A 26,386-nucleotide genomic window follows, 5' to 3' on the forward strand; every position below is an offset into this window, starting at 1 on the left:
TTAATTCCCACTGAACCAAGAAATACTACAAAGAAATTGTTAGGTTTGTGCTGGCGATTTCATACTGCTTACCTCAGCACCTAATCTACTAAATGGCAGCAGAAGCCATGCCTTTGCACCACTGCATCCCATGGCACCCAGTAAGGAGGTGATCTACACAGGAAGATGAAGATTCTGTTGAAGAAAACTTACCTGCCAAGACAGTTAAAGTATCTACAGTATTAAACAAATTTGGTCCTTCAAATCTTTCTAACTCTTTTTTTTTTTTTTAAAGATTTATTTACTTAATGTACGTGAGTACAATGTTGCTCCCTTCAGACACGCCAGAAGAGGGCATCAGATCCCATTACAGATGGTTGTGAGCCACCAGGTGGAGGCTGGGAATTGAACTTAAGACTTCTGGATGAGCAGTCAGTGCTCTTAACCACTGAGCCATCTCTCCAGCCCCTGGTCCTTCAAATCTTATGCTACTCATCTTTTTAAACCTTTGGTTTTTAGTCATGAGAATAAAGAAGTAAACCCTGTTTTTATTACACTGGATCCCTTGATTTAGCACACCAGGTCAGTCAGTCTGGCCACCAGGTATCTTTTTTATTCTCCTCCTCCTTCAGCAATATTCCCAGTAAATTTCATATTTTCTCTGCCTATAATATTTATACATTCTTGATCTTTGCTTGTTCTTCCTCTCAGCCCTACTGTAAGACAAATGCTCATGTATCTTTCACCAGCACAAACTCAACAATTTCTTTGTAGCATTCCTTGGTTCAATGGGAAATAATGCACTTTTTACGTAAGTTAATTATGACTGTTTAGGTAACTAATGTGGCAATAAGCTGTACTATATCACCATAGGCGTATGTGTTTCTCAAGGGCAGAGAGTCTTGTTTGTTCTGCTTTAGAGTCCAACACTTGGATGTGGTGGCAGTTCTACTGAATTGATAGTTCTAGTTGTTTGTTTCATTTTCTGAACCTTTGGCTATTATAGGAAAGAACTGAAAAATGAAACAGTTAATAAAAATACTCTTCTGAGGGTTGAAATGACTACTATAGGCTCATGTGTTTGGATACTGGGTTCTCAGCTGGTGGTCAAACTGGAAAGGCTGTGGAACCTTTAGGAGGAAGAGCCTTGCCAGAGAAAGTGGGTTGTCAGAGGCAAGCTTTCCCCCTTTATAGCCTGACTCTACTTCCTGTTCACGCTTTGCTTCCTGAATATACTGCTATGTGACTAGCTAGCCCTCAGTTTCTGCCATCATACCTTCTCCACCACCATGGACTATATTCCTAGGCAACTACCAGCCCAAATAAGTTCTCTCCATCAAATTGCTTTTGTTAAGGTATTTGATCACAGCAATGTAAAAGTATCCAAGACATAATCCAACTTAAGAAAAAGAGCATTGGGGTTGGGGATTTAGCTCAGTGGTAGAGCGCTTGCCTAGCAAGTGCAAGGCCCTGGGTTTGGTCCCCAGCTCTGGAAAAAAAAAAAAGAAAAAAAAAAAGAAAGAAAAAGAGCATTAAGTAAAATATATAAATTCAAAATTAAAAATTCTGTTAACTGTCCACCAGAAAACACAATCATTGGCTATCTTTTTTACTTGATATAAATTACTCCATAATATTTTAAATTACTAGTTTAAAGAGTGGACATAAACTAACCTTAAAATGCTAGTTCTGAATTAACTAATTCACAGTTTCTTAGGAGTACTAGGAAAAACAAAAGTCCTTCAAAACCTGAAAGAGAAAGTAAGACGGGGGCTGGGGGGGGAGGGTGAGGTGCTAAAAGAGAAGAGAAGTATTCTAACTGTCTTAAATATTGTCAGTTAAGAGTTACTGTTGCTGTGATGAAACACCATGACCAAAGTATCTTGGGGAAGAAAAGGTTTGTTTGGCTTGCACTTCCGTAGTAGTCCATCATCAAAGAAAGTCAAGAATTCAAACTGGCCAGGAACTTGGAGGCAGGAGCTGAGGCAGAGGCCATGAGGAGGGCTGCTTATTGGCTTGCTCTTCATGGCTTGCTCAGCCTGCTTTCTTATAGACCAAGGCCCACCAGCCTAGGGATGGCACCACCCACAACAGGCTTAGCTCTCCCTTATCAATCACTAATTAAGAAAATGCCCCACAGGCTTGCCTGTAGTCAGAATTTATGGCGGCATTTTCACATTCTCTCAGATGACTATTTTGTGTCAAGTTGACAGAACTAGCCAGTACAAAGAGCAAGGAGAAATGAAGGAGGGAATAAACTTCCAAGCCATTCTAAATTTCTGTGCTGTCAGAAGAATATTTGCTCTAATAAAGATACATTGTGTCTGGACCAAACCAGATTCAGTTAAGTGTTGATGGCTCTTTTCACTCTCAACCATTTTCCTGCTAACTATTTTTAAGGAATTATTTTATGGTAGAAAAATGATGCAAGAAGACCTTAAATCACACCCTCCTTACTACCCCCCCCCTTTTTTTGGCCCAAACCCAGATCCTTTGAGATCTGTTATAGGGAATGAAATATATCTAGACTATGAAGTTGGGGAAAAACAAAATTCTTTCCCTATTTTGTAGTCTTTTATCAATTAAAACTAATGATTGATGAAATGTCTATTCTTTATATTACTGTAGAAACAATTTATATTACTTATAGAAACAATCTATTTTTAAACTTATATTCCATTTTTTTCTTTTTTCTCCCCTTTCCCAGTTCCCCACTCTCCAATCCCAGAAACAATCTTAATGCAGTGAAAAAAGGTTTATTTAGATTTCACCAGAATTACTCACAGACTGTAATTTTACAGTAGGACAACTACTATCTGTATTAACCAGAGCCAAGGTCAGTATTCAAGCAGAAACACAGAAAGTATTTCATGTTCTTCTGAATACTTAGCACGTTTTTTGTTAAAAATAATCATAGATTGGAGACACATAAATAATATTATATAACAGTTGCTGAAATTATAACGTTTCCTGACATTGTTCAAAGCTTAATGAAATATCCTTGCTGGACATGACCATGAAAATGGGTTAAGAGTGATAATAATTCAATATCTCTAGGCAAAACCCCCAAAAGATTTTCAGAAGAATGCCTGCACAAATTGTGACTCATTTGGAAAACACTATTAGAGTTAAAAACAACAAAACAAAAACAATAAAAACAACATTTGAGCTTTGGAATCACACACAACATAGTATAAATCTGATCATGGGCAAGGGAGTCTTTCTGAACCATACTCTCTTCTGTCAAACTAGAATGATACTTCATTGCAGTGGGCCAGGTACTGAAAGGCTGCACACAGTAGACCTGATTAAACACACTCTCATTCCTGTCACCTTTCTCTGGGCTTACTCTTTATACTATTTCCTTAGGCAAACAGACTTTTATGAGGGATAGCAGTACTGGACATGAAAACACAGCAGGGCTTAGCTCCCATTTGGGTGGCAGGGGCTTGGGCAGAACTACCGGTAAGGCCTGGCAGTGGAGGAAGGTCACCACTTAGAGAGCTCAGGAAGCTCTGTGGCTCTCTATGCTTTCATGGACACTTTCTGCTTCTTGGGCCTTTCAGATGGTTATCAATAGATTTTTCTATTACACCACTTATTTACTAGCAATAAGCTTTTAGGTCTTGAAAAGAAAATAATACTTATGCAAAAACATATGTATTTATAGTCCTGTTTTTTTTAGGATGTATCTGGGAAGAAGATAAAGACCTGTAAAATTATTAATATAAAATGAGTTTAAGCTGAGAAATCATGCTCTCTACACACACACACGAATGATCCTTCTAATCTCAGCTCTTTGCAGGCACTATACATATGATAAAACTCACCTGAAAACTCTTTTATTTCAAAATTAAGAGATCTAAAGACAGCAAATTATCAGCATGGGCTTTAGTGAAGGAAGGCAGACACAGAAGAACACATACTGAAGGCAGGGAGATGACTCAGCTGCCAAAGCACTTGCTGTACAAGCATCAGGATCTGAGTTGGGAAGCCCGGGGCTTGCTGGGAAGCTAGTCAAACAAAATGTGTAATTTTCAGGTTCAGTGAGAGACTCTGTCTCAACAAATAGAATGGGGAATGACCAGTGAGGATACCGGACACTGTCATCTATTCTCTATCTCTTTTTTAAAAAAAGATTTATTTATTTAATGTATATGAGTACACTGTAGCTGTCTTAGACGCACTAGAAAGAGGGCATCAGATCACATTACAGATGGTTGTGAGCCACCGTGTGGTTGCTTGGATTTGAACTCAGGACCTCTGGAAGAACAGTCAGTGCTCTTAACCGCTGAGCCACTTCTCCAGCCCTGTCATCTATTCTCAACAACCAAAGTACACATGTATGCATATGCAGCCAACAAACACAAGTACACACAAACACACACACATACAAGAATACATATTATATCGTTCACTCGTGTGAAAGGCCTCCCCAAAGCACACTCAACAGAAAGTAGACATATTGCTGTCTGGGTGTGGGTATGAGGTTTCCTCTTGGGATGGGAGAAGTGTCTTAACTCTAGGTGGCAGCTAGCAGCTGCACTCTGTCCTGATTTCATCACGACTACATACAGAGCAGCAACTTTACTCTGTTCGAGGCGTTAATGACCAGAGGCTGGACATTCTGAACTCACTACGATAACAAATACAATCTGTACCACGCAACCACAAGGCATAAAATGACAGATAACTTATTTATGTTAATAAAACACTGCCATTTACAAACTTATCAAATTAAATCAGGGCACACACACACTGGACTGTATCAGAGAGAATAGGCAAGTGGGCTTATTGACAGCACCAGCTCAGTGATCTCACCTGACACACATGACAAGAGAGATGTCTCTGCTACAGACCACAAGGGTCTGTGCACCCTGGCAGTCTTAGGTGTGTTTCTGCATAATTTTACAGTTCTTTAATTTCTTGGTAATTTTTTATTTATATACACAATAAATGAAATCATTATGGTCTCTGCATTGGAGATCACCATGTGATGATGATGAGCCTCTCTCTGTCCCTGTGTTTTAGTTCAAAAAGAAAAATAGACAGGTCTTCCTGGTGGCTGCCGCCGCAGAGAGCCTGTAGGCAGCACCCCGCGAGCAAACTTGAGCCTCGGGACCACAGGTAAGACCAACTTGTCTGCTGCAAGAGAGCTGCCTGGTGAGATCGGGACACACAGAGGCAGAGTTCATCTAGGACTGGGCACATCCTGTGTTTGCCGGAGGTCCCACGCCCGCGGATCCCGGCCCGCAGCAGCTCTCTGCTCCCAGACCCCTTGGGAAAGAGGCCTCACCGCCTGGTCAGGTGGGCACTCCTGAGGCTGCAGAGCGGAAGAGACCACCAACAGCACCCCTGCCCACATCCCTGGCCCAAGAGGAAACTGTATAAGGCCTCTGGGCTCCCGTGGGGGAGGGCCCAGGAGCGGCACGACCCCTGCCTGAGACACCGCCGGAACCTGAGGGAAACAGACCGGATAAACAGTTCTCTGCACCCAAATCCCGTGGGAGGGAGAGCTGAACCTTCAGAGAGGCAGACAAGCCTGGGAAACCAGAAGAGACTGCTCTCTGTGCACACATCTCGGACGCCAGAGGAAAACACCAAAGGCCATCTGGAACCCTGGTGCACTGAAGCTCCCGGAAGGGGCGGCACAGGTCTTCCTGGTTGCTGCCGCTGCAGAGAGCCCGTGGGCAACACCCCACGAGCGAACTTGAGCCTCGGGACCACAGGTAAGACCAACTTTTCTGCTGCAAGAAAGCTGCCTGGTGAACTCAAGACACAGGCCCACAGGAACAGCTGAAGACCTGTAGAGAGGAAAAACTACACGCCCGAAAGCAGAACACTCTGTCCCCATAACTGACTGAAAGAGAGGAAAACAGGTCTACAGCACTCCTGACACACAGGCTTAAAGGACAGTCTAGCCACTGTCAGAAATAGCAGAACAAAGTAACACTAGAGATAAGCTGATGGCGAGAGGCAAGCGCAGGAACCCAAGCAACAGAAACCAAGACTACATGGCATCATCGGAGCCCAATTCTCCCACCAAAACAAACATGGAATATCCAAACACACCAGAAAAGCAAGATCTAGTTTCAAAATCATATTTGATCATGATGCTGGAGGACTTCAAGAAAGACGTGAAGAACTCCCTTAGAGAACAAGTAGAAGCCTACAGAGAGGAATCGCAAAAATCCCTGAAAGAATTCCAGGAAAACACAATCAAACAGTTGAAGGAATTAAAAATGGAAATAGAAGCAATCAAGAAAGAACACATGGAAACAACCCTGGATATAGAAAACCAAAAGAAGAGACAAGGAGCTATAGATACAAGCTTCACTAACAGAATACAAGAGATGGAAGCGAGAATCTCAGGAGCAGAAGATTCCATAGAAATCATTGACTCAACTGTCAAAGATAATGTAAAGCGGAAAAAGATACTGGTCCAAAACATACAGGAAATCCAGGACTCAATGAGAAGATCAAACCTAAGGATAATAGGTATAGAAGAGAGTGAAGACTCCCAGCTCAAAGGACCAGTAAATATCTTCAACAAAATCATAGAAGAAAACTTCCCTAACCTAAAAAAAGAGATACCCATAGGCATACAAGAAGTCCACAGAACTCCAAATAGATTGGACCAGAAAAGAAACACATCCCGTCACATAATAGTCAAAACACCAAACGCACAAAATAAAGAAAGAATATTAAAAGCAGTAAGGGAAAAAGGTCAAGTAACATATAAAGGCAGACCTATCAGAATCACACCAGACTTCTCGCCAGAAACTATGAAGGCCAGAAGATCCTGGACTGATGTCATACAGACCCTAAGAGAACACAAATGCCAGCCCAGGTTACTGTATCCTGTAAAACTCTCAATTAACATATATGGAGAAACAAAGATATTCCATGACAAAACCAAATTTACACAATATCTTTCTACAAATCCAGCACTAAAAAGGATAATAAATGGTAAAGCCCAACATAAGGAGGCAAGCTATACCCTAGAAGAAGCAAGAAACTAATCGTCTTGGCAACAAAACAAAGAGAATGAAAGCACACAAACATAACCTCACATCCAAATATGAATATAACGGGAAGCAATAATCACTATTCCTTAATATCTCTCAACATCAATGGCCTCAACTCCCTAATAAAAAGACATAGATTAACAAACTGGATACGCAACAAGGACCCTGCATTCTGCTGCCTACAGGAAACACACCTCAGAGACAAAGACAGACATTACCTCAGAGTGAAAGGCTGGAAAACAATTTTCCAAGCAAATGGTCAGAAGAAGCAAGCTGGAGTAGCCATTCTAATATCAAATAAAATCAATTTTCAACTAAAAGTCATCAAAAAAGATAAGGAAGGACACTTCATATTCATCAAAGGAAAAATCCATCAAGATGAACTCTCAATCCTAAATATCTATGCCCCAAATACAAGGGCACCTACATATGTAAAAGAAACCTTACTAAAGCTCAAAACACACATTGCACCTCACACAATAATAGTGGGAGATTTCAACACCCCACTCTCATCAATGGACAGATCATGGAAACAGAAATTAAACAGAGATGTAGACAGACTAAGAGAAGTCATGAGCCAAATGGACTTAACGGATATTTATAGAACATTCTATCCTAAAGCAAAAGGATATACCTTCTTCTCAGCTCCTCATGGTACTTTCTCCAAAATTGACCATATAATTGGTCAAAAAACGGGCCTCAACAGGTACAGAAAGATAGAAATAATCCCATGCGTGCTATCGGACCATCACGGCCTAAAACTGGTCTTCAATACCAATCAAGGAAGAATGCCCACATATACTTGGAAATTGAACAATGCTCTACTCAATGATAACCTGGTCAAGGAAGAAATAAAGAAATTAAAAACTTTTTAGAATTTAATGAAAATAAAGGTACAACATACCCAAACTTATGGGACACAATGAAAGCTGTGCTAAGAGGAAAACTCATAGCGCTGAGTGCCTGCAGAAAGAAACAGGAAAGAGCATATGTCAGCAGCTTGACAGCACACCTAAAAGCTCTAGAACAAAAAGAAGCAAATACACCCAGGAGGAGTAGAAGGCAGGAAATAATCAAACTCAGAGCGGAAATCAACCAAGTAGAAACAAAAAGGACCATAGAAAGAATCAACAGAACCAAAAGTTGGTTCTTTGAGAAAATCAACAAGATATATAAACCCTTAGCCAGACTAACAAGAGGACACAGAGAGTGCGTCCAAATTAACAAAATCAGAAATGAAAAGGGAGACATAACTACAGATTCAGAGGAAATTCAAAAAATCATCAGATCTTACTATAAAAACCTATATTCAACAAAACTTGAAAATCTTCAGGAAATGGACAATTTCCTAGACAGATACCAGGTACGGAAGTTAAATCAGGAACAGATAAACCAGTTAAACAACCCCATAACTCCTAAGGAAATAGAAGCAGTCATTAAAGGTCTCCCAACCAAAAAGAGCCCAGGTCCAGACAGGTTTAGTGCAGAATTCTATCAAACCTTCATAGAAGACCTCATACCAATATTATCCAAACTATTCCACAAAATTGAAACAGATGGATCACTACCGAATACCTTCTACGAAGCCACAATTACTCTTATACCTAAACCACACAAAGACACAACAAAGAAAGAGAACTTCAGACCAATTTCCCTTATGAATATCGACGCAAAAATACTCAACAAAATTCTGGCAAACCGAATCCAAGAGCACATCAAAACAATCATCCACCATGACCAAGTAGGCTTCATCCCAGGCATGCAGGGATGGTTTAATATACGGAAAACCATCAACATGATCCATTATATAAACAAACTGAAAGAACAAAACCACATGATCATTTCATTAGATGCTGAGAAAGCATTTGATAAAATTCAACACCCCTTCATGATAAAAGTCCTGGAAAGAATAGGAATTCAAGGCCCATACCTGAACATAGTAAAAGCCATATACAGCAAACCAGTTGCTAACATTAAACTAAATGGAGAGAAACTTGAAGCAATCCCACTAAAATCAGGGACTAGACAAGGCTGCCCACTCTCTCCCTACTTATTCAATATAGTTCTTGAAGTTCTAGCCAGAGCAATCAGACAACAAAAGGAGGTCAAGGGGATACAGATCGGAAAAGAAGAAGTCAAAATATCACTATTTGCAGATGATATGATAGTATATTTAAGTGATCCCAAAAGTTCCACCAGAGAACTACTAAAGCTGATAGACAACTTCAGCAAAGTGGCTGGGTATAAAATTAACTCAAATAAATCAGTTGCCTTCCTCTATACAAAAGAGAAACAAGCCGAGAAAGAAATTAGGGAAACGACACCCTTCATAATAGACCCAAATAATATAAAGTACCTCGGTGTGACTTTAACAAAGCAAGTAAAAGATCTGTACAATAAGAACTTCAAGACCCTGAAGAAGGAAATTGAAGAAGACCTCAGAAGATGGAAAGATCTCCCATGCTCATGGATTGGCAGGATTAATATAGTAAAAATGGCCATTTTACCAAAAGCAATCTACAGATTCAATGCAATCCCCATCAAAATACCAATCCAATTCTTCAAAGAGTTAGACAGAACAATTTGCAAATTCATCTGGAATAACAAAAAACCCAGGATAGCTAAAGCTATCCTCAACAATAAAAGGACTTCAGGGGGAATCACTATCCCTGAACTCAAGCAGTATTACAGAGCAATAGTGATAAAAACTGCATGGTATTGGTACAGAGACAGACAGATAGACCAATGGAATAGAATTGAAGACCCAGAAATGAACCCACACACCTATGGTCACTTGATTTTTGACAAAGGAGCCAAAACCATCCAATGGAAAAAAGATAGCATTTTCAGCAAATGGTGCTGGTTCAACTGGAGGGCAACATGTAGAAGAATGCAGATCGATCCATGCTTATCACCCTGTACAAAGCTTAAGTCCAAGTGGATCAAGGACCTCCACATCAAACCAGACACACTCAAACTAATAGAAGAAAAACTAGGGAAGCATCTGGAACACATGGGCACTGGAAAAAATTTCCTAAACAAAACACCTATGGCTTACGCTCTAAGATCAAGAATCGACAAATGGGATCTCATGAAACTGCAAAGCTTCTGTAAGGCAAAGGACACTGTGGTTAGGACAAAACGGCAACCAACCGATTGGGAAAAGATCTTTACCAATCCTACAACAGATAGAGGCCTTATATCCAAAATATACAAAGAACTCAAGAAGTTAGACCGCAGGGAAACAAATAACCCTATTAAAAAATGGGGTTCAGAGCTAAACAAAGAATTCACAGCTGAGGAATGCCAAATGGCTGAGAAACACCTAAAGAAATGTTCAACATCTTTAGTCATAAGGGAAATGCAAATCAAAACAACCCTGAGATTTCACCTCACACCAGTGAGAATGGCTATGATCAAAAACTCAGGGGACAACATGCTGGCGAGGATGTGGAGAAAGAGGAACACTCCTCCATTGTTGGTGGGATTGCAAACTGGTACAACCATTCTGGAAATCAGTCTGGAGGATCCTCAGAAAATTGGACATTGAACTGCCTGAGGATCCAGCTATACCTCTCTTGGGCATATACCCAAAAGATGCCCCAACATACAAAAAAGACACGTGCTCCACTATGTTCATAGCAGCCTTATTTATAATAGCCAGAAGCTGGAAAGAACCCAGATGCCCTTCAACAGAGGAATAGATACAGAAAATGTGGTACATCTACACAATGGAATATTACTCAGCTATCAAAAACAACGACTTTATGAAATTCGTAGGCAAATGGTTGGAACTGGAAAACATCATCCTGAGTGAGCTAACCCAATCACAGAAAGACATACATGGTATGCACTCATTGATAAGTGGCTATTAGCCCAAATGCTTGAATTACCCTAGATGCCTAGAATAAATGAAACTCAAGACGGATGATCAAAATGTGAATGCTTCACTCCTTCTTTAAAAGGGGAACAAGAATACCCTTGGCAGGGAAGGGAGAGGCAAAGATTAAAACAGAGACTGAAGGAACACCCATTCAGAGCCTGCCCCACATGTGGCCCATACATATACAGCCACCCAATTAGACAAGATGGATGAAGCAAAGAAGTGCAGACCGACAGGAGCCGGATGTAGATCTCTCCCGAGAGACACAGCCAGAATACAGCAAATACAGAGGCGAATGCCAGCAGCAAACCACTGAACTGAGAATAGAACCCCCGTTGAAGGAATCAGAGAAAGAACTGGAAGATCTTGAAGGGGCTCGAGACCCCATATGTACAACAATGCCAAGCAACCAGAGCTTCCAGGGACTAAGCCACTACCTAAAGACTATACATGGACTGACCCTGGACTCTGACCTCATAGGTAGCAATGAATATCCTAGTTAGAGCACCAGTGGAAGGGGAAGCCCTGGGTCCTGCAAAGACTGAACCCCCAGTGAACTAGACTGGTGGGGGGAGGGCGGCAATGGGGGGAGGGTCGGGAGGGGAACACCCATAAGGAAGGGGAGTGGGGAGGGGGATGTCTGCCCGGATACCGGGAAAGGGAATAACACTTGAAATGTATATAAGAAATACTCACGTTAATAAAAAAAAAAAAAGAAAAATAATGATAAAAAGGGCTGATAATTGTCAGCATGTGCTGTCAGTAATATCATTTGTCTTTCAAAGAAAGCAACTGTTTTGGGAAAATGGAATAAAGCTGGAAAAAGACACTTCATACTTTTCTGTAATACCCGAATTTCATTTTTAAAACTTATTTTACTTTATTTATTTGGCTGGTGTGGCTGGTGTGTGTTCATGTATGTATACATGTGTATAAGGGTGTACTTATGTTTGTCAAAGGACCTACTTGCAGGAGTTGGTGCCGTCATTCTCCATGTTGGTGTCAGGGACTGGACTCAGGTCATCTGGCCGGTGGTAACCACCTTTACAACCGAGCTGTCTCACGAGCTCCCTATTTCAATGTTCTAATCATGCATATATAGTACATTTACTTAAGAAAATGCTGATGGCTTGGTGGTATTGTGTAGCAGACTACTTTAAATCATTATAGACTATCAAGTTTCTTGAAGCTATGATATAGTATCTATGATACAATTTACACATTATTGGTATAGTAATTTTATAGGTTGAGATGCTCGATAAAGTTTGTTTTCAAGGAGTAATTTTTGTTGTTCTTTCTTTCTCTCTTTCTTTCTTTCTTTCTTTCTTTCTTTCTTTCTTTCTTTCTTTCTTTCTTTCTTTCTTTCTTTCTTTTTCTTTTCTTGTTTTTTTTTGAGATAAGGTTTCTCTTTGTAACCTTGGCTGTCCCAGAAGTTGCTCTGTAAACCAGGCTACCCTGGAATTCAGAGATCTGCCTGCTTCTGCCTCCGAAGTGATGAAATTAAGAGAGTAAGTTTTTTTTTATTCATTTATTATCTATAAGGACACTGTAGCTGTCTTCAGACACACCAGAAGAGAGCATCAGATCTCATTACAGATGGTTGTGAGCCACCATGTGGTTGCTGGGAATTGAACTCAGGACCTCTGGAAGAGCAGTCGGGTGCTCTTAACCGCTGAGCCATCTCTCCAGCCCCAAGTTTATTTATTTTTTTTAAATTTTTTTTTTAAATAGGCACTGGTGTTTTGCTAGCATGTCTGGCTCTTGTGTGTGATCAGATGTCAAATCCCCTGGAACTGGAGTTAAAGACAGTTGTGAACTGCCATGCTAGGATTTGAACTCAAGTCCTTTGGAAGATCAGCCAGTACTCTTAACTACTGAGCCATCTCTCCAGCCCCCCAATAGAGTTTTATTATATTGAGGGGGAAAAAAGGACTTATTAAAAATATTTTTAAAAAGGAAGTAACCAATTACTTTCTGCTTAGAATTACTGTTCCTCTAGATGAAATCCCTAACTGGCAACGTTATAGGACCAATTGCCTGTGGCTAGATGAGTCATAGACCATAGAGGGGAACCTACAGCCACTATTCTACTAAGCAGATACAGTACTAACAGACTCCTAATGACACTGCTGTACTGTAAATCAGTGCATCTCTCACCCCTCACCTGAGATGCAATCCGCACATCGCTCGCCTGCTGCTACTTGCGGCAGATGGTGATTAATATACAGAGCCACAAGCCAAGGTGCAGAGGAATCCAAGCAAGTCTTGCCAGCACTCCAGTGCCAGCGGGCAGTTTCCAATTGTCTGTTTGCTGGCTGCATCTTATGCTGCCAGTGACCACAGCAGTATCTTCCTAACAAGAAGTTTCCTTCTTTATTGAGTACTGAACTTAACCCTTGAGCTTGTAGCTGCTCCTTGTATTCTATTCCTGTACACTTAAGCAAGTTCAGCATTGGCTGAACTTGTTAGCTTGCTGCCTCCTGAAGCTGGCTGTGCAGATAGCTCAGTAGTAAGTCAGATGTTGCCACAGTCTGGTCCTATTGCTTATGTTGGAAAGAAGTACTAACTGTATTATTCAGAATGTAGATCTTTACAAAAAAAGAAATAATAAAGACAACTTGATAGATTTGTGTGCTATAAGAGCTAGGGCTGGCAAGATGGCTCAGTGGGTAAAGGTGCGTGCTCTCAAGCTTTACAACCCGAGTTCAATCCTCAGAACTGACATGGTGGAAGGATAAAGAACCAACCTTTGCCAACTGTCCTCTGCACACCATGGCACAAATTCACTTGCTCACTTACCTACCCCTACACATACATGAGCATGCAAAATAAAGTGTCATAAAAAGAGCTAATATTTTATATGACGGCATGAACAACAGGTATAATAAAGTATAAAACTCACTTCCAATAATCCAGAAAACTTACAGTAAATCCTAGGCTCTATCCCTATGGATGCCATTCGTTCACCAAGTGTCCACTAACAAGTCCTGGCCCCACAGGGTTTACTGTCTATAGCGGTGAACACCCCCGTAACTGATCTGGAGTAGTCTCAGGTACCGTAAGGAACGTGAGGCAGGTTGCAGTGGGGGTTCTGACCGAGAAGATGACGACAACTTGCTGTTTGATGTTACATACACTTCCTATACATGGAATGTGATACGTGCTACAGTAAGGGTAACTACAGCTGTGTTCTTAGTATAGTAAGGGGACAGGCTCACATAGTGCCAGGAAAAATCAAACAATACACATATGCAAATTACAACAAGCTTATGTCAGACGAAAGGAACTCACCCTATAGAAAGCACTGGTCAGGGGGAGCAGTGCTGCAGCGATGTTATACTCTTCCAAACTTGAACAATCCTTGAAGAAAACAAAGGCAAATGAACCTCATTAGGATAATTACCAGAGTCACAAATGGACGACACAGCAGGCTTGCGGTCCTGTCCTGTGAAGTCTTTTCATTTTATTCCAAGTTGTCATTATGGCACAGTTGGGTAAGTCCAGGGGAAAATATTGTTTCTGAAGTACACTCATTTAAATTTAGATCGTGTGTTACACAGTGTTTTCATATACAGAGACTTAGAGGGGACTGTTGAGATACCCAATAGATTTCACTAAGTCTATTTTCCCCACATAATTTACTATTTTTTCATATTGGTGTATATTTTATCACTGATTTAAAGTACCATTTTTCTTTCTCAGTGTTACATAAAAAGCTGAAACTGTGTTGTTGGTGAACAGAATAAAAAAACTCTTACTGGAAAGATAAAATGGTGCCGCTGCTGAAGAAAAATGTGGCAGGTTAAAAAAAAGTAGAACAGAACTACTATATTGGATTTGAAGGCAGAGCACATAAATAAAAATATATGTATGTATGTATATGTGTATATATATGCAATACTGTATGTTCTAGCTTATTTACATCCCGATATGAACTCAAAGAACCAAGGACAAGAACTGGGGCTGGAGAGATGGCTCAGTGGTTAAGAGTCCTGGTTTTGGTTCCCGGCACCCACATGTGGCTCTCAGCTATCTGTAACTCTAGTTACAGCTAATCCAACACCCTCTTCTGACCTCCACTGCCACTGAATAGAGTTGGCACACTCAAGATAGATACAGACAAAACACACATAACTTAAAAATAAGTGCATCTTTTAGAAAAAAGAACTGGTATCGATATAGTCACATATGTGACATATATATATATATATATAAATGTGATTTGTACATATGGTATATGTATGTATACAAACAATAGAATATTAGTCTGCCTTAAAAAGGAAGGCACCCTTGACATATGCTGTAACACAGATGGACCTTGAGCCATTATATAAATGGATGTTTGTAGAATTATACCAACTAGTTCAGTTACAGGGCTCCAGGGCATATGATGCCCTCTTATGGCCTCTGTACACATGTATACATGCTGGCAAAAGTCACTCATATAAAGTAAAAACAACAAACTATAGGTACAGTTAAGAAGTGTTTAATGGAACAGTAGCAAAGAAAAGTACAAAAATTGAAAAATGGATTACATGAAATTTAGAAGTTTTATATAGGAAAGAAAACTCAGCAAAATGAACAGATGGTCTATAAAACAGTAGAAAACTTTTGCCAGCTTTATTTCAGACAGGAGGTTCATATTTAGACTGCATAGATAACCAGAAAAATTAAAATACCAAAAGCAAACTCTCAATAAACAGAGCAAAGATCAGAACAGACAGTTTACAAAAGATGGTTAAGACATTTTGAAGGCAGGGGTTAGGTGCTGGAGAGATGGCTCAGCAGCTAAGAGCACTGGCTATTCTTCCAGAGGTTCTGAGTTCAATTCCCAAGACCTACACAGAGGTTTATAATTGGCTATAACTGTAGTCCCGTGGAACCCATTACCCTCTTTGGATGTTCAGACATATATGTAGATAAAATTAATAAAAATAAATAAAGTATTTTTAAAAGTATTCAACATCCATAGTCATCAGAGAAATGCAAATTAAAACTTGAGATTCCATCTCATCCCAGTTAAAATGGCTATTATCAAGTAACTAACAAATGCTGGAAAGACTCCTGGAAAGGATGTGGGGAAAGAAAGAGACAGCATTATTCACTGCTTGTGAGAGGGTAAGCTAGAAAACCACGATGGAAATCAGGGTAGAGGTTTCTCAAAACAAAACAAAGAACAGAACTACATTAAGATCTATGTATATTTACTACTCCTAGGCCTATACTCAAAGAATTTCTTACCCACAGACACTTGCAAATTTATCATTACTCTTCTTAACAGTAAGTAAAAGAAATCAGCCTAAAATTGTTTGTCTCTCTGTCTCTGTCTCTCTCTCAGACACACACACACACACACACACACACACACACACACACACACACACACACATACACACACAGAGAGAGAGAGAGAGAGAGAGAGAGAGAGAGAGAGAGAGAGAGAGACCACAATTTGGCCATGTAGAAAAATGACACTGTGAAATCTGCAAGAAAATGGATGGAACCGAAGAATATCAAGTGAGGTAACAGATGCAGAGAAACAAGGCACACGTTTTCTCTCAGATATGGATTCTAGCCTCAACACCCCCTGGCCCCCACCAAGATCTAGAAAGAAAAAGGCAAAGACATGAGGGCAGTCATGTTGTGCTGTCTCTATAAGGATTTGTGCTGGAATTTGGATAACTCGTTGTATAGCTATTAAACTGGATCTTTGGCTTTAGATTAAAAAGAGTTTCAGCTATAAAAAAGGTTAAGTGCTGGAACTATTTTAGTAATGTCTTTCTTTCAGGCACACACATGCCAGGAGACAGGAGGGGTGAAGAGAGACAATCAATGTGAATAATAAAATCAACTGAATTAAGGATGACTTTAGTGCTTGCCTTGCATTCATAGGGCCTCGTACCCTGTCATCTACCCCACACAAATAGAAGATGGTTTTGGAGCTAAGTCATTATGTTGGAATCACGTTTAGATTTTATGTTAAACTATGATCCGGTCTCACAGAAAAACCCTGTGCCTCTTTCCTACATGGTAACATATAGGTCCCCATCATTTCCATAAATCTTATAAAATAATCCAGGAACACAGCAAAAACTGTTTATCTTTTCCCGTTTAATTATTCTTTACCCCCTTAGGACAGTGCTATGTTCAAGAATGTCATCTATGTCCCAGCACATCTGAATTTCTTTAACAGAAATGCTTTGCATGTTTCTGAAGACTGTCATGAGGCCCAAGGCAATAAAGTTCAACAGACTTGAGCTGTAATCTTCTCCCAAGGAAATGGTTGGAATGCCAAGATGCCTTTGACTCTGACTTCACAGCAGGGCTTCATTTGTAATGATGCTGTCCAAACTTTAAATGACAACAGCTGTGATATGAAGCTCTACACATTCATTTATAAAACCTTCCCACAAATTAAAAAATTAAAGAACAGGGGGATTTCAATCCATGACCAATTAGCAGAGGCTCAGGAACCATAAAATATTTAGATTAGAAAGAGCTATTTATGATTTTACAAAATGTTTACACATTGTAGTGAATGTCTAAAAACTGTTTGCCAGTCAAACACTGATTGCAAAATATAAATATGAAATTCTTTGCAAATCATGCTAGAGACATTAATTAGGGTAAAGATGGAGAGCTTCTAAAACAATAAGGCTACAGCCATTGACACAGTGATTGCATTCCAGAACAGTGTAGCTGTCTATTGGGGATCAGTTCCCAAAAGCACATTCTGGAGTCCCCTGTGCTTGGCAACACAATAGCTTTGTAGTTACAAATGTACCAGGCAATTTATGAACTTGCAAGGACTAGAATACTTATATATGCTTTATGCTCAACTTTGATACGTAATTTACCTTTAATTATCCTGCTACAATTGGAAAGTGAGCCCTGTAATCTTAATTGCCATTTATCTGTAAGAACTTAATACTTTTAACCTGCATACCTTTGAACTGTTTTGGCCAACGGTCCTATTTCATAAAATTTTGGAATCTTTTAAAATTGTTATATTTAAACATTAAAAATGAGAATCAAAGGTATTGTACATTAAAGGGGCTAAGTATAGAACTTAGACAGGTAGCTTAGGAAAAATAAAATATAAAATAGCTGTGAATTACCTGATCAGTATAGGGGAGGCAAGAGAGAAGGTCTGAAGGCCAGCAGTATGAATGGAAATGTGCAATCTTGGGGGGTGGGGTGGGAGGCTCTAGAAAGGACAGGGGAGGTGAGAGATGCTCAGGACTCAGAAGGAGGAACCTTAGATGAAATGCCTTACAGTGGGGAGAGGGAACTTGTAGAGCCCTTCTCTAGTAGAAAGACAAGGCATCAACTGGAGGGATGGGGTTGCCATCCCAAAATCAAAAACTCTGACCCAGAATTGTTCCTGTCTAAAAGAAAGGCAGGGACAAAAGTGGAGAAGAGACTGAGGGAAAGGTGGTTCAGTGACAGGCCCAACTTGGGATTGATCTTCTTAAAGGGAAGCTCCAAGGCCTGACACTATTACTGATGCTATGGTGAACTTGCAGACAGGAGCCTAGCATGGCTGCCCTCTGAGAGGCCCAACAAGCAGCTGACTGAGACAGATGCAGATAATTACACCCAACCACTGGATTGAAGTTGGGGACCCCTGTGCTTGAATTAAGGAAAGGCTGGAAGAAGCTGAGGAGGAGGGCAACCCCATAGGAAGACCAGTAGTCTCAACTGACCTGGACTCCTAAGATCTCTCAGACACTGAGCCCACCAACCAGGCACCATACACCAGCTGATATTAGGCCCTGACACATACACAGCAGAGGGCTGCCTGGTCTGGTTTCAGTGGGAGAATAAATGCCTAATCCTGGAGAGATTTGAGGCCCTAGAGTGGGGAAGGCCTGGCGGGGTGGGAGGTGGGCACATCCTCTTGGAGACAGGGGCAAGGAGGAATGGGATGAGGAACTGTGGGAGGGCAGATGGGGGGTGGGGGAGAACTAGATTGTAAAAAAATAAAAGTTAAAAAATAAATAAATAAAAGGAAAAAATAGCTTGAATTGTCCAAAGTCTTGAAAATATTTGCATTTTCTATACAGGGACTAAAACCAAGCCACCTCTTTATATTACAATATTCTCCTGAAGTGTTAAGTGTGTTAGATCTGACTATTATAGAATCATAACTAGACTCTCCTGCCAGGTCTGTAAACTTGTCCTGGTAGACTCAGGAGGTGATGTGGACCCGTACCAACAACCACTCCAGCTTCCCTGCTACAAGCCGTAGCCCTAGGGAGTCAGCTTTATTCACAGCTATTGTACACTGTACTCATTCCTACCATAACAACATCCCTAGGGAAAGGATTCGTCATTTGCTTTGTGGTTTACCCATGCTGCCTTCAACCATGTAGCACTTTTATATTCCTATCCTTCTGGAAGTATGTTAAGAAAGAAAGCTGGCAAATACATTCCACTATAGTTTCAGCTTCAGTCACACACACACACACACACACACACACACACACACACACACACACACACACACATCATCTTAAATTTTTCACAACCCTAATTTTAATAATGGTTCTAAAATGCTTTAACCTCCCCTCTAGCCCACCACCCACCAGAGGTAGTGGAAAAGAAAGGTTATTAGGACACAGGGGAAGTGGACCTGTTTAGAAATTCTTTGGCGCAAATCCCATCTGTGTTATCAGGAAATCAGCAGGTCAGTTCACAAGAGTCAGCAGTGGCAGCTCTGTCTACTCACAAACACTTAAAGCCCCCAGCAGTCAGTTCAGCAGTGTTGAGATAGCATTGGTGGCACGCCCAGGAACGAACAGCCAGACCTCAGCCTAATCATCATGAGTCAGCAGGGGCACTAGACCAGCTTGGACACCAGAAGTTCTCTGCCATGCCTCTCAGTGAAGTCTCAGGACCAACAAAGTGTTGCAAAGCTAGCTATGCAAACAAGCCCCAGTCACTGTCTGTTGAGTCCTATACTCCCTCCAAACATCACACATCTTCCACAGGCCTTGCCTCAGCACCTGAGTCTGTATCAGCTGACACCATTCTGTCAACTGGCCCAAGTCCACGGAATCAGCAAGAAGCTGCCGGAACACCACCAGAAGTTTTTTGGGTGTGTTTCTCTTTATGGAGTCATGGCAAACAAAGCTTAGCTACGTGATGTAAAGTGAATCAATACAAGGGTGTCGTTAGCAAGGAATTCTTCATCATCTGTCCTTTCACGTGCTTGCTTTAGCAAAACATCCTTTCATCTGTGTTGGCTTCAGTAAAACGGCCCTTCACATGTTTGCCCCAGCAAAAGAATATCTAGCAAACTGACTTTCAAGAGACCCCATAAGTTCCCACTGCACAGACACACGTATTTTAACAGGGTAAGACTGTTTCTAAGGTGCACTATGATGTGCACGTGAGGTTGGAGGGCGACTTTGGAGTCGGTTCTCACCTAGGTTTATGTGTAATGGGTATGGAAACCAGGTCATCAGGTCTGAGTGGCAGGGATCGTTCTCCTCAGCCGTCTCATTGGACCTTCATTATATTTAATGCTAAATAAGCTTATAAAACCATAGAGAACATATCACAGTTTAAATGCTACATGTACTTATGTGTATTCTGACACTAACGAGAGACAGAAGATGAATGCTAGACTTGACAAATATGTCAAGTTTTAAGATCTTTGAGTGAATGGATCAAGTGTTTTGATTTTAGTTGCCTGGGAAATAGAGCACTATACGTGGCACATCGAAATAATTGCTAACATCTAGTGAGTGTCACTACGCATCACAGGTACTCTAATTCTAAATGTATTTCATTTAATACTGATGATATTTCTATTTTATAATGCTGTAATTATGTCTACTTTGCTGGTGAAGGAATGGAACCTCTAATGATTATATTTGCTGAGATCTACACACCTACGAAGGGTAGAGCTAAGACGTTGCTAAGTAGTCTTATTTCAGTGTTCTTATATTCTTTTGTTTCTTAAACTCAATCAAGTGTTGAAAGGAATCTAAAAATGGCCTATGTGAATGCATAAAATCCAGGCAGAAGAAAAAACATTCCAGTACAAGTCTACTCAAGAGCGCTTCAGATTACATCATATCTATGAAATGGTAATTGAGTATTAAAACAAAAGTGGATGATTAGAAGCCGTTATCTATTTTATTATGACATTCTTTTATCTCCATATCAAGGAATTAAAAAAAGAAATATGGATAATGAAATCAAAGCTTCTACAATACACTTTTGAGAATCTAGAAATAGAGTGGAGAAGGCCAATGGTAAGAAATAAATGAGGCATGGGGTTGGGGATTTAGCTCAGTGGTAGAGCGCTTGCCTAGGAAGCGCAAGGCCCTGGGTTCGATCCCCAGCTCCGAAAAAAAGAACCAAAAAAAAAAAAAAAAAAAAAGAAGTAAATGAGGTCATTGGGCAAGCATCAGTGATGAGGCACATAGAGCCCTGGAAATGTTATACAGAACAAATGAAAAAGACCCGCCCCAAAATGTGTCTTGGTGAAATTTCAAACACTAAATCAGTTATAGAAGTTGTTTACCAAAAAAGTGTATTATCTACAACTTATAAGAATCATGTTTAAAAATATTCAAAAATATAGTATGTTTTCAGAGTTCTGAGGAAAAGAGTATTGAGTTTATTTTATATTTTGGAACAAGATACTGTGATATTAATACTTTTCGTATTCCATCTCTACTTTATTAAGAACAACATATACATTGGTGCCCTTGCCTGGCAATAAATATTTTAATTTTTTTTGCTTTAATTTTTAAGATGACAAATAAGTTCAAGTTTTTTTTCCCCCTTTTTGTTTGCTATTTAAATACAAAGCTAAGCCACAAACAGGTACGATCAAGACATTTTATCTCACAGTTACATCCTGTTGGATTCTCCTCCAAGTCTGACCATTGACTGGGCTGGCAAAGAGTGTGGGAAGACTTTCTTAGGTAGCACCATCCTGAGGTTGGGAGATGGGGGTCTTTGAAACAAGGGTAGGCTCTTATACCTAGCTCCTGAACCCCAGCCCCATGGACTAAAGGTGAATGGTTAGTCTTCCCCAGGGAGGGAGAAGGAAGCCACCTCCTTTTCTGTCACAGGTCAAAACTGAAGGTCATTCTGGACCTCTGGCTGCTAAGTCTTGCCAGCTGCCAGGTACCCTAGTGTCAAACACATCTGCTGCCTGATGCCTGCAGGGGTCCTAGACTGATGGCATCTTCACAGGACACCAGGGGTTCTGCCTTGATAGCAGGTAAAGAACTTCCCAAGTAGCAGAATTGGGGTTAGGGAATGGATGTGGTCTTAGTAATTTCTGGTCCCACTACAAAACCTCACTTTTGATTAGAATAGAATACCATCTCAAATCTTCTCTACACAAACCAACCAGCCAAGCCAAAAAGAAAAATAAACCCAAGACGAAAAGAAAACTGCATTCATTTCATTCCCTTCAAAACCTATATACAAGTTAAGTTGTTTTCTGTGGGTTTTTTCCATTTTAAAACAAAAAATTTTTAATGTTATTTTTTAAAGATTTATTCATTTATTATATATAAGTACACTGTAGCTGTCTTCAGATACACCAGACGAGGGCACCGGATCTCCTTACAGATGGTTATGAGCCACCATGTGGTTGCTGGGAATTGAACTCATGACCTCTGGAAGAGCAGTCAGGTGCTCTTAACTGCTGAGCCATCTCTCCAGCTCTTGTTTTTTAATTTTTTTAAAAAATAAATTCAGTGTTGACATTTCTATGAAGAATTAATGCAGTTTCAGAAGACCTGCCCTTCTCAGGCAGGGGAACAGTTCTTTTCCTGGCCCGCCTCTAGTCTGACTGTCCATCCTAATGCTTCAAGGTGCCTGTGGAAGAGGTCTCTTCTTGGCCTGGCCTCTGAGCCCTGGGCTCAGTAAGTTTTGGAGAAAGCAAGGAGAAGACTAGCTTACTGTGAAACTTTTGCTAAAAAATATTCATACACGTCAATGTGTACACCTGTTAAGACGCTGAGGAGAACAAGAGCTTGGAGACATCCTGTCCAGACTGGGCGTGGGGGTGGCAGCACCCTCACACTAGTTTGTCCTTGGACGTGGTGTGTGGGGAAGTCCTGGCTTTCATCTTGGGCAGAGCCTGGCTTCCTAGTTCATGTTCAACTCCATTCTCTAAAACCTGTGCGTTGTTTTACACTGTGCGGGAAGCACAAATGTTCAGCTTGTATGCAAAAAGGTACAAAAACAACTAGAATATACAATATAAGGCCATCTGTTGAAGTCCACCTTGGAAACCTGTAACAGATATTTAAATACTACATGAAAAGGCATCTTTAATATACTTTTAAAAAACATTTGAAGTAGTTAGCTAAGTCTGTGTGTCTCTGTGTGTATGTGTGTGTGTAAAAAAAATTCATTTCCCATTGAGGGCATTTGGTCCTTTGAAGGAGGCAGGGTGACAGGGACACCACACAGTTAATGCTTCAGCCAAGGGTAGGCTTTGATGGAGGCTTGCTCCAGTCTCCATAGTTGTACAGGAGCTCCTCCCTGGCTGCGATGTCTCGAGAAGCTATGAGGATGAGGTGAGGCATGCCATTGATGTCATACAGTTTGGTCTGGCAATTTCCACACTTACTGTGATTGATCAGTCTCCTCAGGTGGTTCACTTCTTGAGTGGCATCCAGGTTTTGCTCAGACATTGAAAACAGTACATGTAGCAGCCCATGGAGGGGTCCTGTGTGTACAGGGCCTCCCACTTCTTGGCTTCAGTGATTTCAATGAGGTTCCCATGATATTCTACCACAAAGTCTCCCCAGGAGAACTGCTTGGTAGCAATCACACCCATGCTTTTGTCATCAATTATATCAATCTTCATGCCTTTTTTAAAAAACCCTATTTTTTTTTAGGATTTATATATTTATTATAAATAAGTACACTGTAGTTGTCTTCAGACACAGCAGAAGAGAGCATCAGATCCCATTACAGATGGTTGTGAGCCACCAAATGGTTGCAGGGATTTGCACTCAGGACCTCTGGAGGAGCAGTCAGTGCTCTTAACCTCTGAGCCATCTCTCCAGCCCCTATCTTCATCTTCACGCCTTCTTCCTTCCCGCTCTTAATTCCTGCGGCTCAGCTTTGCTCTTCCTAGAGTTCCTTTGCACAAGGTAGAAATCTGTGAGTTTTCTATTCTGCTGTGTTTTCCCTTGAGACTTTTTCTGAGGGGCCTTCTTGCCCTTGAGGGGCTTTTTCGGGGCTTGCTACACTGGTAGAATCATGATGGGGGTGGAGATTTTGGAGGTTCTGCTGCTTCAGATTTTTGGTTTGGAAAAGGCGCCAGGGAAGCTCTCCTGGTATCTTTGCTCTTCTGTTGACTTGACTTCACAGTGCTTTGGATAACATTCCCAGCGTTTCTTTCTAACTTCACAACACTTCGGATAACATTCCCAGTGTTTCTTTTCTCTTCTTGCTTCCTTTAGATTCCAGCTAATGGTTTCCCCGAGCATTTGACTGCATGATGTGCAATCGAGTTCTCTTCCTGAAGTAGACAGTGCATTCCAGAGCATTTGTTCAGACTCATGTAAGCATAGATCTTGTGGCCTGCTCTGTCACCACCTGCCTGGGAAACCCAGCTTTTTCTGATATTAATTTTTTGTTGTTAAATAGTCTTGTCTTTTAGTGCAGGTAGAGATGTTATAGCTGGTTGTGAACCATTTTCCATTCTGTACTATATTACTAATAGATGTGTTAGAAAGATCTGTTTTAATTTTATTACAGTAGCCATTTTCTAAATCCATGAATGGAATAAAAAGTTTTCATATATTATTATTATTGTTGTTGTCTATGACATGCTCACATACTCCTACTCTGCTATAAAAGTGACATTAAGTGACATTGCTTTCATTTATTTTCTCTTTTTAAAATTAATTTTGGGCTGGGCATGGTGGTACACATCTTTAGTCTCAGTAAGAGACAGAGGCTGGTGAATCTGGCCAGCCTGGTCTATAGGGTAAGTTCTAGGACAGTCAAGGCTACACAGAGAAAACTTATCTTAAACAATAACGATGATGATGACCATAAATTATTATTTGAGGTATATTTAGAAAAGGGCTTGCTATGTAGCCCACGTTGAACCATAGCTTGGTATGTTTGTTAGTTTGTTATTACATTCACTCCTGCCTCACCTCCTGAAGGCCAGGGTTACAAGCACTAGCACACCCACGACTTACCACTTTTTCTCCTGAAATGGCTGCTAAAATTTACCAATGTAAATTAATCTTAAAATATTTACATCATTTCACTTATTTGATCTGCTAAAACTATAATGAACAGTAGTATATTTTACTACCTAAGATATACACATCAATTTAAAAACTTAGTTTCAAAAGGAACTCATTTAACTAATGATTCAAAAGAATTGATATTAGTTAGGAAAAAAACCCCTGTAACTAATTCCTAGTAAGTTCTAGAACATACTGAAATGTAGTCAAAGAAACTCTGTAAAGATGAGGATTTTATTTTTAAATAGCATATAAATAGAACAATGAGTGGAAGCATTTCTGGATTTGGTCCCCCCAAACCACTGCTTTGAGACTTGTTAGCACCTGAGTTAACATTTCTAGTGTCCATGCATCACAGCAGTACAGAGCCTCTATGTCTGCACCAGTCACTGAGAGAGGGTGAACATCATTTGTGGTATTACCCTAATATATAGATGGATTGGGTTTCCCAATAAGAAGTTTTCTAACGTCTTTACACCTTTCCAAAAATATTTACTATATCAATAAAAGTTTAACAGTGATCTAAATATCAACATTTTCTTGGGATTTTTGTTAGTAATGTGAAAGTCATTAAATTGGGGCATTGTGTTGCATTAGCTTTTTCCTTGTTTGTGTCAGAAGGACTACTCTGAGAAATGTGGAAAAGAAGCCATTAAAGACTGATTCAATCATTCAGAAAAAAAATTGAGTTCTATTTGTCATGATTGGTAGCATTAATTATCAACTTAGTGTAATCTAGAATTGCCTATGCAGAGAACCTTAATGAGAGATTATTTACACCGGGTTGGTTGTGGGAGATTGTCCTAAATTTATCTCGGAAGACCCAGTCCATTACGGGAGGCAACATTCCCCAGGAGGAGGCCCTAAACTGTTAGGAATAGAGGATTTGAGGTAAGCATCAAGTGAAGCATGCGTGTGCTCATTTCTCTCTGCTCTTCACTGTGGATTTAATGTGACTAGCTGTTTAAATTCCCATCACCTACACAAGGACTGTACCCTGGAATTGTGAGCTAAAATAAAGTTTCTCTAATAAGATACTTCTGTTAGGATACTTCTGTTAGGACTTCTGTTTTACTACAGCAACAGAAATAAAAGTAGGACTCTATTGTATGCCAATGACTGAATAGAGGCCATAGTTTTCTCTTCTTGCTTTGACCATATGACATTCTCCCCTTCATCCTCGGTATACAAATCTTCCCTTCACTTCAGTTTTTAGTTCAGATACCATTTCTTCATGGTTTCTA

At 40.3% G+C, this 26,386-nt stretch overlaps 1 protein-coding gene and 2 pseudogenes across 10 annotated transcripts in view; 1 reads left to right on the forward strand and 2 right to left on the reverse strand.

Annotated features, from left to right (window-relative positions):
• Window positions 1-26,386, reverse strand: part of Sbf2 (SET binding factor 2) — a 368,489-nt gene that overhangs the window by 94,848 nt on the left and 247,255 nt on the right. For all 10 annotated transcript variants that reach the window (XM_087592570.1, XM_087592563.1, XM_087592543.1 and 7 more), the window contains 1 exon segment: window positions 14,182-14,250. In XM_087592570.1, the coding sequence (XP_087448696.1) occupies window positions 14,182-14,250 (69 nt within the window).
• Ybx1-ps18 (Y box binding protein 1, pseudogene 18) lies at window positions 21,941-23,460 on the forward strand (annotated as a pseudogene).
• LOC134478881 (N-lysine methyltransferase KMT5A-like) lies at window positions 23,267-24,508 on the reverse strand (annotated as a pseudogene).

Source organism: Rattus norvegicus, chromosome 1, assembly GCF_021556685.1.
Source record: "Rattus norvegicus strain SHRSP/BbbUtx chromosome 1, alternate assembly SHRSP_T2T, whole genome shotgun sequence".
Taxonomy (NCBI): domain Eukaryota; kingdom Metazoa; phylum Chordata; class Mammalia; order Rodentia; family Muridae; genus Rattus; species Rattus norvegicus.